This window comes from Lissotriton vulgaris, chromosome 12, assembly GCF_964263255.1.
Source record: "Lissotriton vulgaris chromosome 12, aLisVul1.2, whole genome shotgun sequence".
NCBI lineage: Eukaryota > Metazoa > Chordata > Amphibia > Caudata > Salamandridae > Lissotriton > Lissotriton vulgaris.
The window spans coordinates 286793912-286811906 of record NC_141700.1 but is presented as its reverse complement, the minus strand read 5'-3'; the positions used below and the strand labels follow the sequence as shown (position 1 = coordinate 286811906).

Here is a 17995-nt window from a genome sequence, read left to right as displayed (position 1 = left end):
ACCCACACTTTCTGTCCTGGCTGGTAAACAGTCAGCACAGCATTTTGGTCATGCCAGGCTTTTTGAAGTTCCTGGCTAGCCTCAAGGTTTTTAGAAGCCTTCTTCAAGTATTCGGCCATGCTGGAGCGGAGACCAAGTACATAGTCCACTATGTCTTTGGAGCTTTGAGAGGTAACTACCATCCCTCCTTAACCAGACAAAGGGGTCCCCTTACAGGATGCCCAAACAGAAGCTCAAAAGGGCTGTAGCCAACCCCCTTCTGTGGGACCTCTCTGTAAGCAAACAGAAGGCAGGGCAGAAGCATGTCCCATCTTCGCCTAAGCTTTTCAGGTAAACCCTGGATCATGCCCTTCAAGGTCTTGTTAAATCTTTCAACCAGACCATTGCATTGTGGGTGATAGGGTGTAGTGAATTTGTAATTAACACTACACTCCTTCCACATAGCAGTTAGGTACCCAGACATGAAGTTTGCACCTCTATCTGAGACAACCTCCTTCGGAAAGTCCACCCTTGAGAACACTCCCAAGAGGGCTCTTGCCACAACTGGGGATGCTGTGGTCCTTAGGGGAATAGCTTCTGGGTATCTGGTGGCATGATCCACTACCACCAGAATAAATCTGTGCCCAGAGGCTGTTTGGGGATCCATTGTTCCAACAATGTCAATCCCTACTCTTTCAAAGGATACCCCCACCACAGGTAGTGGTATAAGGGGGCCTTTGTTGAGCCACCTGATTTGCCACTGGCTTGGCAGGTCACACAGGAGCGACAAAACTCCTTGGTATCTTCTGACATATGGGGCTAGTGAAAGTGAGGGACAAGCCTGTCCCAAGTCTTGTTCCGGCCAAGATGTCCTGCTAAGGGAATATCATGGGCTAAGGTAAGAAGGAAGCCCCTGAATGCCAGGGGTATGACCAACCTCAGATAAACACCAGGATTGGGGTCTCTAGCCTCTGAATAAAGAAGCCCTTCATCCCAATACATCTTATGGGTACCTGTTGCATTCCCAGCAGCCTCGGCAGCAGCTTGCTGCCTGAGGGGTTCAAGATAGGGGCAGTCTAACTGCGCCTCCCTCAAGTCTGCCCTAGAAGGTCCCCCTGTCCCAAGAAACTCAACCTGTTCAGGCTCAAGTTCTTCTAGTACAGTTCCTTCTGGGGTCTCACTGTCAGCTTCCTGAGAAGGCTGACCTTCACTTTGAGGCAAGGGGGAAGGCACTGCCTTGACCCTACTGCTGTTTTTCTTGGTAGGCACTTGGTCCATAGTTACAGGATCCAAGGCCTGGTCAGTTCTGCACTTTTTGGCCTGTGACCTGGTCACAGCAAGGACATGTGCTGATATGCCTAACATCTCTGCATGAGTCCTGTACTCCACTTCAGACCAGACTGAAGATTCCAGATCATTGCCCAACAAACATTCTACAGGGAGGTCTGAACTTACGACAACTCTTTTGAGGCCAGTTACCCCTCCCAAGGAGAAATTAACAATTGCCATACTATGGGTGGTAGTGACATTGCTAGCATTGTTCACCAGGTAATTATCACCTAGTATTATCTGTCCAGGGTCCACAAAGTCAGGTGTCACCATAGTGACACTGGCACTTTTGTCCCTGTAGGCCTGAGCCGCTTTATCATTAATCAAAGGTGTCTGTCTGTACTTGCCCAGGTTACTGGGGCTCACAGTAGAGGATATAGCCATGTCCACATCACAGACGAGGACAGCTTGAGTTGGTATTCTGACTAGGCCAGAATCCATCTCAGTTCCCAGGGTTAACCCTACTACACCCTTCCGTTGAGAACCACCACTATTAGCTGTACTAGGGGGAACAGTTGCCTTAGGGCCAATGGTGGCTGGAGCTGTCTCCTTTTTGGTGAAATCACTGGTCCAGTGAGTATTACTTTTACAAATGTTGCACCATGGTTTCTTTTGGCCTTTTTTCTTCTTCTTAGAGTTTTTGGAACCCCTCTCATTAGAAAATTTTTGGGGACCTAGCGAAGACTTCTGGTCTTTTGCTTTCTGATCCCCACCCTTTTGGTCTGACTTTTTCTGATCACCACCTTGGTTCTGGGTTTTCTGCTTCACCCTGGTTCTGACCCATTTGTCTGCCTTCTTTCCCAATTCTTGGGGAGAGGTCAGATCAGAGTCAAACAGGTGTTGATGCAATAACTGGTTCTGACAATTATTAGGTTTGCTCTCTCATGATCAAATTATACAATCCTGTATAGTCCCTAACTTTACTGCCCAGCAACCAGCCTTCCAGAGCCTTAGTGGCACAATCTACAAAATCAGTCCAGACCTGAGTCTGTGTCTTCTGGGTATCTCTGAACAGCAACCTATACTGTTCAGTGGTTAGGCCAACCCCATCAATCAGAGCACTCTTCAGGGCTGGGTAGGTGTTAGCATCCTCATCACTAACTGTGAGGAGCTTATCTCTACCTTTTTCTGAAAAGGAGAGCCATAAGATTGCTGCCCACTGACTTTGGGGTACCTGCTGTACGTTGCAAGCCCTCTCCAAAGCAGTTATCTACTTGTGGATGTCATCCCCAACTTTGTAGCGAGGGACAATCTTTCTTAGGTTTCTAGTATCATAGGACCTGTCTCTATCCTTAGGGATATTGCTGCCACCAGTGCGTTCTAACCCACTTAACTTTTGCTCTCTTGCACAAGCAAGTCTCTCCTTGGGGAGGGCAAGTTCTTGCCTCTCAATCCTCAGATTGACTTCCTTCATTCTGGCCTGATGTTCTCTCCTCTGAGGGGAAGTCATTCTCCTCTGAGCAGAGGCATTAGAGCCTCTTGAGGCATTAGAGTGGAGAGATTCCCTGGATAGGGATCTCCTCTCTCTGTGTCCCAGGTTAAGTCTGCTTTGGGTGTGAATGGGGCTATTCCATTCTCAGCCCCATGTAGGCTTAAGTTGACCTGGTTAAGTTCTCCCACTTGACCCAGATCATTGTTACCATCTTCACTAACATCACCATCCTCATCTTCATCTTCCCCTGGCTTTTCATCAGGGAAATCTTCAGTTGAGGGATGACCCTCATCTGTATTATCTCAAGGACCTGTTGAAGAGGCTTTCTGAGTATCATATTCTTCCATGAGTTCTATCAGGTACTTGAGGGTAGGGTTTGAACCCTGTTTTAACCTCCTAGATGTGCACAAAAGTGCCTCAAATCATGGAAGGTTAGGGTGTCATATCTAGAGGCTGCCCTTGGAGGGTCAGCTTCTACAGGGAGAGACACACTAGGCTCTCCTGTGATAGGCATGTTTTAGTGAGGTGTGGTGTGTGCACCTACCTACACTAAGTGTTATCTACTAAAACCTCTCTAGGAGTTGTAGTCAGGGTGTGCTAGGCCCTTGCTCTACAACAACTAAGTTCAGTAGAACTTAAGTATTATAAGACTTGTTATATGTACCTACAGGTACCTTAATGTGATGTTTCAAGTGATATCTCAAGATTACAATTGGCAAAACAACAGCAAGCTCTTATCCCACCCGCTGCACACCAATGTGAGAAGTTGGCCTGGTATATGATGTTCACTTTTCTAGTGAGCACCTTGTACCAGTCCAAACAACCCTTATGGTGATGGTTGTAAAGTCAACCTTATAGACCAGCTATCCTAGTGGTAGCATGGACAAAGCAGTGTTAGGCTAAAACTTCAGAGAGCATGTGAAGCCAGCTGTTTTACCATATGTAACCCCTTGAATACCATATGAAAGGACACCACACAAGGTATATATAAAATAGATATGTATTTATTACTAACACAACCCCTCTGAACTCTTTATAAGGTCAGAGGTCGAAGCACATAACAATTTACTTAATTATCATACAATAAGTTGCACAAAATACAGTAATGCCCTAGGGGCCTCACAAACCATATACTAAGTAAGTGGTATAAGACCCACTTCAGAAATAGGGAATAGGCCTAGGGCCTAGGGAATCGCTGGGGCTACACTAAACGACCAAAGGTTAGGAAGTAGGAGACCCACGGGAAGTGTGTGCAGTGTCTAAACACACACGCGAGTTACCATAGACATACAATGGGAACGTAAAAGTTACAAACCGGTTGATTTAGGGCACTTCCGGATGGACAAGGAGAAAACCACTTTAAACTAGGACACTTGGATAGTCAATACCCACAGGAGCACCGGAGTACTCGCGTTACCTCACCCGGGGAAGCCGGGTGCATAGGTTTCTTTTCATGTTGGGTTTCTGTGTTGAATCTTATGAAAAGCTGCAAAGAAATGCTGCAAGTGACCAGGAGTGAAGTGTCCGGTTGGATCCAAGCGTGGATTGAGGATGAAGAGTACCTGAAAGCAGAGGGGACAGAGTCTGGGTCACTAGCCAGTGACCAGGAAGGAACCAGGCGATGTCGAGTGATTTCAGGTAAAGATGTGAAGCTTGTCTCTGCAGCCACGAGGTCCAGGAGGCGTCGACGACAACCAGGAGTTGGATTCGAGCTGTCCCACAATGGATCTACTTGTCTGCGGTGTCGGCATCCAGATTGGACCCAACAGGCCTTGGCAAATGCACCCCACGCAGGAATCAAAGATTGGCCTCGGCTCAGCCCAGCAAGGTCTGAGGAGCTTCTCCTTCGGAGGGAAGCTGTAGCAAGCCTGGAGCAACCAGGCCAGCGGTGTAAATTTAAGGGATCGCCTTCAGGGGGCTAACTAGCCAACAGACAAACAACCAGAAAGGCGCATCATGCTGAATGCAGGAGCAGGCCCCAAGCGGCACTCGTGGAGTGTGGAGTTAAGCATCCCGAGACCTTGCATTACACCTTCTATTCTCATGTGCACCACACGTACGCCAGACTAGACTACCTCGTAGGCTCCTCAGAGTTGAAGAATCAGGTAGAGGTTGTGAACATCATTCCGGCTGCTATATCCGATCATGATGCCGTGGAAATAGCGATTAGCATCCCAACGGAAGGAGGTAGTTCAACAACTCCGCAAGCGCATCACTGATTACATCGAGCCTAATGACCGGCCGGAAACGCCTGTGGCAGCGGTTTGGGGGCCCTAAAGGCAGTGGTGAGAGGAGAACTAATAGCCATCTCGGCGGCGGAGGTCAGGGACCGCAAAACCAAACGGGAATCTCTAGCGGCCAAAGTGGTAGAATTGGAACGGGTGCACAGTTGCACGGGTGCTCCAAGAATTTGGAAACAGTTAAAAGTCACCAAGGCTCAGCTGGCCAGCCTAGATACAGACAAGGCTGAATATGCAGCCCTAAGGCTTCAGCACACGTTTGATGTGGGTGGGAACAAAACAGGACGCCTCCTAGTAAGTGCACTTCGGGCCAAGGTCCAGCGCGAGAAAATTTCAACCCTTCATAATGAGCAAGGGGAGGTGATTCATGACGAGGCACAAGTCACGGAGGCATTCAGGTAATATTACGCATCTCTTTACAAGGCGGATCCCATATCTGTAGCTAGTGCGGAGACTTACCTACATGGCGCAGCCACCACTGCGCTCAACGCGGAGGGGGCAAAGTCACTGGACGCATCCATTAGAATTTAGGAAGTGATCAGTGCAATTTCCCGTCTCAAACCCTGACGGGGTCCTGGCGGTTTCTCATCCGGTTTTTATAAGATTTTCTGTCCACTAGTCGCTCTGCTTCTTACCAAACTCTTTAACTCATTCCAGGGTCCTGGCTCCATTCCACCTGACATGCTGGAGGCTGACATCATAGTGCTGCCTAAGCCGTGCAAAGATGCCACCCAATGCTCCACCTACCGGCCGATTTCCCTACTCAACCTTGACCTCAAAATTTTCACAGGAGTGTTGGCCTCAAGGCTCGGTCCCCGTCTCCTGGGGATTATAGAACCGGATCAGTCAGGCTTTATCCCTGGTCGGCAATGCAGCGACAACACCAAGCGCATCCTCCACTTAATTGACAAAGCTCATTTCCAACAATCGGACTCAGCACTCCTAGCCATAAACGCTGAGAAAGCGTTCGATCGCGTGGACTGGGGCTTCCTCGAGAGGGTACTGGTACACTTTGGTGTAAGGAAACGCTTCAGAGCGTGAGTTGCAAGCTGCTACTCTCATCCACAGGCACGGATTTGCATCAACGGATTGGGCTCACGTCCATTCGAAATCCAACGTGGCACCAGGCAGGGGTGCCCACTCTCACCCCTCCTCTTTGCGCTCTATATCAAGCCGCTAGCACAAAGAGTGCGTGACAACCCAAATAGTCGCGGCACAACCTTTGGCGGAGAACCACATCCAATTAGCCTTTACGCCGACGATGTTTTGGCGGCGCTCAAACCCTAGACGATCAGTACCGGCTTTTCTAGAGGAGGTTGAGTTCTTTGGCATGGTATTGGGCCACAAAATGAATAAAGGGAAGTCATTGATATTACCACTTGGTAAAAATTCTTGCGTACAACATGAAGCATCCACATATGGAGGGGGACTTCTAGTCCAAATGCAACTTCCCTATCTAAGCATCACCCTCACGCTGTCCACGGAACAAACGGTTGCCTTAAACTACGCTAAAGTAATGTCGCAAATGCAAGGCGATCTTAGGAGGTGGCAGAAACAACCACTGTCCTTGCTAGGGAGGATCGCGGCCGCGAAAATGTCGCACTCCCTAAGATACTATACATCTTTTAGACTATTCCAGTGCTACCCCCGATGGGGACTATCAAGTCGCTGCAAGAGGCGATACAGCACTTTATCTGGGCCGGGAAGAGACCGCGCATGCACAAACATTTAGCTTTTCGTGGGACGGATGAGGGTGGCCTGGGATTCCTAATCTGCACCAATATTTTCAGGCAGCAAAACTGCGCTATTTGGTGGATTGGTACAGGCCCGAGTCAGAGAAGAGATGGCTCTTCCAAGACAGGGCCATGGCCCAGACCTCATTATGGAAAATACCATTTCTCCATTGCGCGCACAGACCGCGCTATCTCCAGTAATCACCATTACACGTACAATACTGGGCATGTGGGACTCGGTGGCTACTAAGCGGGAACTCACAACATTCTCGTCCCCACTAACTCCCTTACTAGATAATCCTGACTTCCCTCCAGGAACGGACGCCCACATGTTCCCACAATGGCGAGGTTCCAACTGCAGATCGGCGGGGCACCTCTTTGACTTGGAGGGCTTTCTACCATTCTCCACACTGTCACAGTTCTACGACATAATATCACCACAGCTCTTTCAATATTTCCAATTTCGGCATTGGCTAACGCAGCCCGAGACCAGTCAATTAGTTGGTAGGCGAATGACAAGATTTGAAAAATGGTTAGTTACTAAAGAATCGGACCATGGTTTAATTACAGATCTCTACAAGATGCTTTTTCCACCCTCCGAGACACACCGATCGGCCGGTCAGCCACGCTGGGAAGAGGAATTGGGGAGATCGCTCACAACCCGGGAGTGGCAGTCAATCAATTATAGGGCCAACCACACGGCTAGGAACACGGCGGGTAGGGGGTCAGCCTTGAAGCTTGCAACATACTGGTATTTGACCCCGGTTAGATTACACAGGGGCAACCCATCTCGAAGCTCAACCTGTTGGAGGGGGTGTGGTGAGAGAGGTACCCTGACGCACCTTCTATGGGGCTTCAAAGAGGTTACGGCCTATTGGACGTCTGTTCTTAACAACATAGACACCTCCTTCTACACTGAAATTCCCCGGTTTCCAACTTATACCATTCTGGGACTCCCGAACACGCTCACCTTCCTGCTGAAATCCATCAGGGGGCGACAAATGGGTCTAGCATTGTAGGCAGCCTCCCAACATATCATGTCTCTTTGGGGGACCAACACGCGGCCCACTCACAAGGGCTGGTTGCACAAACTTTGGTACACACTGCAAGGACTATCGCGGCGCCAGAAGACTCAGATAGATTATGTTCAGCTTTCCGTAATGTGGTTACTTCAGTCTGCCATTTGCATATCCTCGTGGACTCATTACAATAATGCATTGTACCTGTTTTTCTCTAAAACCAATAAAACAAATGTAAAAAAAAAAAAGTGTAAGTTACCTTTGTGAATCAGGCCCTAACTCTGTTGTTTAATATGAGGTGGCTTCGTCGTGCTTGTTTTTTTGTATTTTGATTGCTCGCAGTGGGCTGAATATTACATTCAATACCCAGTTTTAAGAGTAGAAATTAAATATTCTGTATAATTGATATGGATTAAGTACAATTATTGATTTAAATTGATTCTAATAGTGACACATTGAATCATATACCTCTTCGTTATCTGAAATGTTTTTTAATGTAAGATTGCTCAATATTACTCTAGATGGAGTCCTTTTTTATTATTTACTAGGAATATTTTGCACACTGTGGACTTCATATAAAAGCACATAAATTACATAGGATGAAATATACCTTTGCTCCCAGAATCCAGCCTTCTCTCCTATCACTCGTTAACAACCAATCAAACAATCAATCGGTGTTTGTTAAGCACGACTACTCACCTGTGATGGTCTTAAGGGGGTGGGGGGTGCAGGGGGGAGGAAGGAAGGAGGGAGGGTGGAAGCAGCTGCAAGTCCTGATGAGCAAAGAGGTTCAGTCGAAGAGCCAGGCCTTGAGATCCTTCCTGAATTGGGTCAGCGATGGGGATAGCCTGAGGTGGAGAGGCAGGGTGTTCCAGGTTTTAGCGGCAAGGTGCTGGTCTTGCAGATCCAAGGGACGGTGGCAAGGGCCAGTCGGCGGAGCAGAGGTGTCCGGTGGATATGTGGAGCGAAACGTGGTGCTTCATGTATGTGGTCCAGCGTTATGGAGGGCTTTGTAGGCGTGTGTGAGGAGCTTGAATATGACTCTTTTGTTGACTAAGAGCCAGTGGAGTTCTCGCAGGTGTTCGAAGATGTGGCTGCGGCGGGGGATGTTGAGGACCAGTCTGGTTGCAGCGTTCTGAATGTTCAGTAGTTTCCTGAGGAGTTTGAGTGGCGCCTGCGGGTGACGTTTGACACTCAGATGTTCCAAACACCTTGGCATAATGTGTGAATACCTTTTTCCACTTTGACCATTGAAGAACGGGTTCCCAAAGAGACAATAGGAACAATGGAGGGGGGCTTACATTCTGCATTATTATACACTAGATAGATTATAATCACTAAATCAAGCGTATTTCACGATATATCAAGTGTCACTGGTATTCGGTTAATGCCAGAGGGCCCAACCAGTCAGGAAGAAAAGGAATAATACAATAATAATACACTAGTGATGTATAAAGAAAACTCCTGATGGTATAATAACTCCAGGAACGTTAAAAATGCAAAGATGCAAACAATCTGAGTCAAATTGCTTATAGTTGTTATGAAGTTGTTGTTAAGATGAAGTTGGCTGTTTTTAATGCCCCCCCCCAAAAAAAAATCTACTCCTGATGTCAAAGCACAGATTGATACAGTCAATAAATCAATCAATCAATCATAGTTTATTGTATGTGATTACTTAAAATCGTTACAAATTACAATATTTAAAATTTCATACACAAATGATAAAAACCTCCAACTAAGTCACCACCCAATAACAAAGGAATATGCAATTTAGAAAAAAATTCCGAACAGCATTGAAGATGCGCCTAAGTTGTTGACTAAAGTGCAAGTGCTGAGCCACCGGCATGAGATGTTAAAATTTGAATAATAGTTACTATTCCTGGATAGATCTTCCGAGTGGCAAAATACCGTAATATGGGTTCAAAGCAGAAACAATCGGCCTTCACTGTTTTAAAGGAACTCACACGACTGAGTTAGTCACATGATTTTAAATTAAGTAGCCCTATTGAAGTAAGATGTGCCTGGAAAAAGTGCAAAGCTTTACATTAAAATTTAAAACAATCTTCAAAAATTCTACTGTTCAAATTGACCCATGATAGATTAGTCATTTAGTCCACTTGTTATATGGGCATGGGAGCTGCTGCAGTTATTGGACTAAACCCCTTCATGATACAGGAATCCTTTATATCAAGATGCTACAGAGTCAGGCACCAACACTTTGTTTAAAACTGTTGGAGTGCCGTATACGGTGGACACACACGTATATATGTAGGCCTGTTGTGAGGTTGCCCAATTGAAAATGGCTGCCAGGGGCCGCTGTGAGCAGCATGGAGATGGTTGTTGCTGGAGTTGACTGGGGATGGTGTAAAGAGGCTCACAGGTTGCCAGGATATTAGGCTTGTTAGAAGCGTGACACCACTCCTATGCAGGTTACCTAGCTGCAACTGTTTAATTGTAGCATGCGGTTGCCTGGATACCGTACAATAGTTGAGCAACAACGCTCGTGCTCTTGGTTGGCTGGGAGCACAAAGGCACGCAGGTTGCCTGGACATGGTAGTAGCACAGGCCAAAGGTAGGCAGGAGAGCATAACATAGCTCAAGTGCACAGAATAGCGGTCGGGCACATTAGCGCTTGAAAAAGACAAAGCACATCAACCTGAATCAGCGCCAAGTATCCAACTGACAGAGATTCGGTATCGCAAATGTCCTGTTTCAGCTGTTGAGGTGTTGCATGTTATGTTTCGTTTCCGCTCATTGCCAGTGTGAAAAGGTGATAAGTAAACAAAGATCCTCTTGGTTAACTCCTTGTTTATTTTAAGTTGCATGGAAACACCTCATCCATCTCTACTATGCACTTCCCAGCTTGCTCCTCACTCTCCAACCCGTGCGCTTTTCAAACTTAGCATTCTCAGAACCAATCCACATCTTGCAACAGCACTAGGCGCATGCAGAGGTTTCTAAGCATCAGATAGTATATAGTGCTACCCACTTTTGCAGTACTTTCTCTGTGTTTCACTTTAAGCTATTCCACAGTGCCCTTTTCTACCTAAAGCCAATATGGCAAAACTCTTCTTCCCCTGTTCAGAGAGTTGGCTGTTCCCACTCAGGGGTGTGGCTATGATAATGGATAAACCCCCCTTTGTACAGCTCCTTCCTCCAACTGGGTTTGGAGCCAAGATGACTAGGAAGACAAATGAAGGCAGGCCTAGGTGTGAGCTAGACCTGCAAGTGACAGGGTAGGTATATTTTGAAGCTCAGGAAGGGACTGAGCGCAATCACTAGGGCATCCTTCTCAAGGAATAAAAACACATCTCTCCCCTAAGCATCTTGTGCACTGTCTATCAATCCACATCTCACTGTACTGCACTGGACACTGGCAGAAAGGCACGTTTGGCTTAGGCAGGAAAATGGAAAATTTCTAACGTGTCATCTTTAAAATAATAACATCAATCCCGACTCTACCAATACATGTGGATTTTAAATGACTATTAAAAGAAGATCTTGAATAATTTTTCTAGTTCCGCCCCAACCGAAATTAAGCATTATAAGTTATTATGGAACACAGAGGACCAGCCATGCTACAGTGAAAAAAATGACCTTGGAAGTTTTATCACTTTCAAGACACATTAAATCTTATATATACATGTCCTACTTTTTAAATACCATGCATTCTGCCCTATGGGCATTTAGGGCCAAACTTAGGGGTCCCTTATAAGTGTTAGAAAGGAAGGTTTAGACCTGGCACAAGGTTTATTTTGCCAGGTCGAAATGGCAGTTTCAAACTGTCTACCCTGACTGCAACTGCAGACCTATAGACATCCTTTACAGTGCTACTTTAGAGGGTGGTACAATGGGTGCTGCTGCCCACTAGTAACATTTAATTTACTGACCCTGGGTACATGTGCTACAATATATTAGAGACTTAAATGTAAAGTAAATGTGCCAATTAGGTATATGCCAATTTTATTATGTTTAAAAGGGAGAGTACAATCACTTTGCCACTGTTTATCAGGAGTAGAGTGTACAGTGGCGAAAATCCAACAACAATGGGTTCAGCTACATAAGGCAGACATTGGGGGTAATACCACTAAAAGATTGTCATTTCCAACAATGTGTATAAGCACATAGGTATGTTGACCGCTGTATGTGAATCAGATCTAGCTCCGAAAAGGCAGGCCCAAATAGAACATTTCTGGCTCAAATCTTGCACCTCACTATCAACATTCAGATGCTACCACAAGCAATCCTAACCCACTCGGATAATTCTTTGCAAGAAATAAATCCTTTACACAGAGTCATTACTGTGTCCCTGATGTACTTGTCATACACAGCTTTTTTCAAATGAAGGATAGTGGGTATGTAAGCCACCAGGCACATTTGCCCCTAGCAAAGCAACCGTAATGCCTCTTTGTAAATACCACCTTGCATAGATAACTCTTTTTAGGAAGATTTATCTTCTCTTCAGTGACTGAGCGTAAGACAAATAAACGTATTCAGCACTGGCCTTCAGATTCATACCCTTGTTTTACTGTCTGCCTATCTGGGAGGAATTCATCAATATTTTTCAATTATAAAAATCGCATAACCCTCAAAGTTTGCGGAGGTCATCATGTATCTTTTGTTTTAAGAGTTCTGAACTATGCAGTGATGGACAGTTCAAAATGTTTTTGCTTTAGCTAAAGAATCAGTGAATTTGTGAATACAAACTATAAAATGTTATGCCTTGCCTCCCAAAGTTATTTTGCTAATTTCTGATAAAGACATCTAGCTGCAGATTCCTTAACTTTTGAATTTTGCCCAGGCACCAGTCTGGATCCGGACATTTTTTAGCAGTACCTCTGCGCGCCGGGGCACGGTGTTGTACAGCTCCGTGATGACGTTGACTCCCGTCATGATGTCAGTGGAGCCATATTAGTCTCCTCTGGTGCTCAGACGTCAGTTTCTCCTTTTGCGCGCTGCAACGTGGATCCGGAGAAGCGCATCTGTGGCCGTTTTTTCACCCTGCTGTGATTATCTTTTTTTGTCTGAACAGTGTGCTCTATGCACTCTGGGTTTAAGTCTTGTGGGTCCTGTGCTCATAAGATGTCGGGTACGGACCCACATTCTATCTGTATGTGGTGCCTGGGCGAACACCACAATGTCAATGAGTGTGACGCCTGCTCTACGCATGCTGGGGAAGCAACAGATGCCTGTGGGAGGGAGGCTGATGGCTTTGATGTGGACGCGCTTTCCGCACGAGTGCACCACACAAACTGTCCGAAATCCGCAATGGTTTCAGACCTTGGTTTGCCGACTATACTCTCATCTATTATCCCTAGCGGGATTAATAGGCGAGACCTAAAAATCAATATTTTTAACAACTATATTTTTACAAATGATATTAAACACTTCGACATTTTTTAAATCGATATTACTTACCTAAAATCGATATTCTTGACCACGAGGATTTTGCTATCGATATTCTTGACCTACGATTTTTACCACGATATTTGTGCAATTCTATATTTTTACCTCAATATTCTTTCTCTGCACCCTAAAAGAGAAGTTGTCTGCCCCTGTGGGTCCTTTAGCTTTGATGGCTAGAGTGCAGAGAAAATTAGAGCTCCTCTAGGGGTACCTCAGAACCTTTTTCATATCTTGGTATGTTGTCGATGGTGTTTATTTCTGTGGGTGACTCTAGGTGTTGATAATATTCATGCTTGATGTCAGCCATGCAGTAGAGCTGTAGAGAGGACTTTCTCATCAGTCAAAATGTTCTCACAAGAGTTTATTGTCCAGAGTCCAGTAGAAATAGCTACTTAAATAATAGCTGCTATTTATAGGTTCACAAAACCACAACATTAATATCTGGTAATCCCATTGTATATAAATCAAATAGAAAACATCATTGCTTGGTTTTCGGGGAAAGTAGTTTTCTGTTCTACTAGGCCCTACAATGGTTCAGAGAAGGCTATACTTGCCTAATAACCTCAATGAAATTAGTTTGTGTGTCACATTCCAAGGCCATCACTGAGAACTGGAGCATGTGGAATGATTGTTAAGAAAGCACATGCTGTTGAAGCCTGATTTTATTTAGAGAACAAACATGAAACAAGCAAAAAAGCAAAGGGTGAGGTTAAAACAACGTCGTACAATAAAGATTATGGGGCCGATTTTGATGTCGGATGGACCTGAGTCCGTCTGACATCAATTTGGAACTGGGACCGACCGACCTCCTGTCGGTGGTCCCAACCCAGCAATTAGGATGCGACCGAACACTGTTCAGTTGCACTCCAATTCTTTACAATGGGAGCATGCATTCCGACCGGAATGCATGCTTTCATTTTAAACTCATAGGTGCAGTTCATCCCTGCGCCTCGTGGCAGGCACCTCAAGGTGCCTGTCTCTGGGTGCAGGGATCAGCAGGAAGCACCATAGATGCCCCCTCGGCTGCCATCTGGAGGTCTTGCACCCAAGAACCCCCTGCTGAGGGCCACCAAAGTCGACTTCTGACAGCCTTTCTGTGTCATAAAGGTTAACACAGAAAGGCTGTTTTGCCTTATAACATCAATGAAATTAGTTTGTGTAGTCACATTCCAAGGCCATCACATCATTATGGGTGGGTCGAAAATTAATCCGATTGACGGTCGGAGACGATTCCGACCGCATCGTAATTGGCCCCTATGTTCGAAGGAAGTCATATGCAGGTTTCCCAAGGGCAAACAGAAGTTTTGGGGTCAGTTTGGAAAGAGTGTCATCTAGTTACAGCTCTGCCGAATTGTGTAAAGTCAGATTGTGAAAATGTTTTAGCAAAATCCATGTTTACTAATTGTGAGAAATTCTCTTTTTATTTCAATGTTTAGGGAGTAAGTTTCTATTTGATTTTATGGTCTTCCTATTGAAACAAATAATTTAGATTTATAATATTTATCAAATCAGCATATTGGAAATTCAGTATTTTTGTTCCTAGTGTTGCCACTAGATGTCAAATGGGGAGGGTCTCTGAGTGTAGCTGTTTATATAGCATCAACAGAGCACAATATGATTGGGAGGTCTGGAAGACCTAGCATCATGAAGTCAGACTAGTCTGAAGAGTTTTAAGGCATCTCCGATTTCTAAGTATTTTTTCTATCACAGCAAGACTTCATTCAAGATCATTTTTCTATAGCACCGCTTTACTCTGGGTGTCGTTTCACTTTACAGTACGATAAACTAATGGGACGAAGTCTCAAATTTAACACTGGAACAATTAATAGCAACAAGAACCAACAACAAAGATTAGTAGAGAGCCAACAAAGTTTGGTATAGGAGTGGAAGTTGGGAGAGAAATGGCGGGTGAAAAGAGTGTGGTAGAGATTAGTAGCGGAAGGTTAGAAGAGAAAGGGGTGAGAATAGAATAGAAGGGAGATGATCGGGAGAAGCAGGGGGTCGAGGTAGAGGAGACGGCATGAGAGATGAGACGGAGGGAGGGCAAGGGGTGAATAATTAGGCAAGAGTGTTGAGAAGAGAAGGAGAGGAGATGTATGAATGAGGCTATGATTTCTATGATATAAAGACACGTCTCATAAATCCAGGCGATGATTGGTGTAAAGATTCTTTCAGAAACGATTTGCCCTCATCCACACTACATAATTCCTTTGTGACTTATACTGACACCTGAATGGCAAACCTTTTCTGTCTCAGGTTTAACCTCTTAAATATTTTAAGGAGAACAGAGTCAGTCATCACATGATGCAGATCCAGGTGCAACTGAGAATTCCAAGACACATCTTATTAAACTGTCTGGTTTATGTTATGGGCGAGTTGAATCCAATTTTTTGTAGTTTGACATTTTTGTTACTTTAAAAAAAAAAACGATTGCCTATTTTATATATGTCTTACTTTTTTTTCTAGACTCGCCGGCCTCCCTGAGAAATACTGTGCTATGGTTGCACGGAAAGCAGAGCTTCCTGCAACAGTAGTACACTGAACGCTTGATATGGAGAAGAATGGGGAAATCACCCACTCATAAAAGTTGCACTCTGCTCCCTTTTAATGGAATCGGACTGCGAATGAAACTGTACCACAAAGTCGAGACTGAAAGCTCACTGTGTCATTTTTAAAAAGTGTGGTAGAAAACCGCAATAGATTTCTATATTATTAATATGTTTCTTGTGCTTTTGTTTTTTCTTTCCAACCATTCCGTTCCTATTTTGAAGGAAAACACATTCTTTAAGATATGAAGTAGGTGAACTGAAATTTAAGTGAAAAAATGGAACATGTGGGTATGCTTTCACTACCTATCTAAAGTCAAGTGCCCATCAAACACACACATTCTAGTACATTTTAACATTTTTAATCTAAACAAATGGGAACAAATGGTATAAGGTCTTGCATTAGAGGAACTTGCACAATTTTCAATTTTATATTTTACAGATTGGAAAGTCCATTTTAAAGTGAAGAAAAATGAAAGTTCAGTTTAAGGGAAAATGGATCACCAAATGAATCAAGCTATAACCTGCACATAAAGCATTTCCACATTTAAAATACATCAGAACACATTGGGAAGGGGGACAGCATTTCAATTCAAATGAACAAAAGAGACGGTGATTGTAACAGGAAAGGAATGGGGGTCATATAGAGGTATGACCAGTTTAAGGCTGACGTCCTGTTACCATTAACCTCCAAGTTCACCAGTATAATTTAGTGATGAGGAAAAAGTCATGTTTGCCCCCTGGGAGTGCACCTGGAACCTAACCAGCATTCAGCTGCTGGTTCACATGGCACTAGAAGGTCTGGCCTTATTATGTGGGCTTTTCTACATCCTGGCTGCCATGTTTTCCCTGCCTAGGTCTGCCACGTGCAGGTGGGCACTAACATTTGGATCGGACACCCCAACATTGCCCAGAAATGCAGAAAATCAAGAAGACATTTAGCTTTCACATATACATTGTCAATTACAGAAGAAATAAGAAATAGAACCAGTAGTCTGCTATATGTGCAGCTGTATACCCACTCATAGGTTTAGGTAGTACAACAAAGACAAATTATGTCAAACATTAAAAAAATATATCAATTTATCGTTGCAATAAGGTATTGAGGAAGCATTTATAATAAACATCAAAATGATTAAGTACCCTAACAGCATCCTAAACATAAATTTCATTCTAACCCTAACCTCATCATTAGCCCAAAGTCATAACTTTAACCCTAATTCTTAAATGTATTCTAGCACTAACTAGCAGGATCGGACTGACACAGAAAGTAGGCTCGGGCACCAAATTAAAAATGTCCCTTATTAGCAAATCAGACCGCTAAAAACGTGACTGACCCGTGTTTGCCAAGCAGGGCAGTTTTTAATGTATAGACACGCTGTAAATGTTTGGCAAGGTCTGGAAGACTGCGTGGATTAGATCTTGCTGCAGGCAATGTTTCTAATAATATCAGGCAAATCAACAACAGACAGCCAAAGAACTACCCAGTCACTGACATGTCAGCCCAGCACTGCCTGAACTCGGTATAGAGCAGCCCGACCCTGCTAACTCATTGTGTGTAAGAACAAATGACCAACAGTAGCCTGACAGCACGAGTCTCTGTCACAGCGCATTCACAAAACAAGTTGAAAAAAACATTTTTACCAACTAAGGCCCAAAAATATCGATGAAAAGAACTTGTGCAAAAAGTCATCATAATTCCTAAATCTGAATGATATCAAAATTCAATGTATGTTAACACCAACATCAACAAGAAGAGCATGAGAGGTAATTGAACTCCCAAAAAAAAAGACAAAGCGGCGTTCTATTTTTTCGCTCCTGCTGTCACTTCGAATTAAAAGTCATGGCAGAATACAATAAAAGAGAAAGGAAAAGCTGGTAAGGATGGCTGTAGATGGGTAAATGGTTAATGACCTGTAGCAGTGTAGGGGATCAACAAAAGAAACGGACAGCTTGATTGCCAGCCTGGAAGACAAGACAATAAAACTACAGTAGAGAAGGGAGACAGACAGACAAAATGAGAAGAAAAAGAGCTGAGATGTTTGTCTGCACAAAAATGGGAGCTTTTAGAGTTTTTCCCCTTCTGTTCAAACTAACAGAAAAAGAAAGAGAAAACAAATGTTTTCCAGTAAGAGGATAAGTAAATAAATTAAGGGAAGAAAAAAGATGAAGGAGGAGGGCGGAAGAGAAGGGATTTAGAAGAGACACCAGTGAAAATGTAGAGGGAAATAGAGGCACGGGGAGTGTCTCCCTCTATTAAAACATAATAGAAAGTGGACAGGGTATCAACAAGAACGTTTTGTTTCTTGTT

The 17995-nt window shown here is 44.4% G+C and overlaps 1 protein-coding gene across 1 annotated transcript in view; it reads left to right on the top strand.

Annotated features, from left to right (window-relative positions):
- Positions 1 to 15856, top strand: part of CFAP45 (cilia and flagella associated protein 45) — a 377198-nt gene extending 361342 nt beyond the window's left edge. The window contains exon 12 of the mRNA XM_086945062.1: positions 15605 to 15856. Coding sequence (XP_086801188.1) covers positions 15605 to 15680 — 76 coding nt within the window. The 3' untranslated portion in view covers positions 15681 to 15856. The remainder of the gene's footprint in view (positions 1 to 15604) is intronic.
- The last annotated feature ends 2139 nt before the right edge of the window (positions 15857 to 17995 follow it).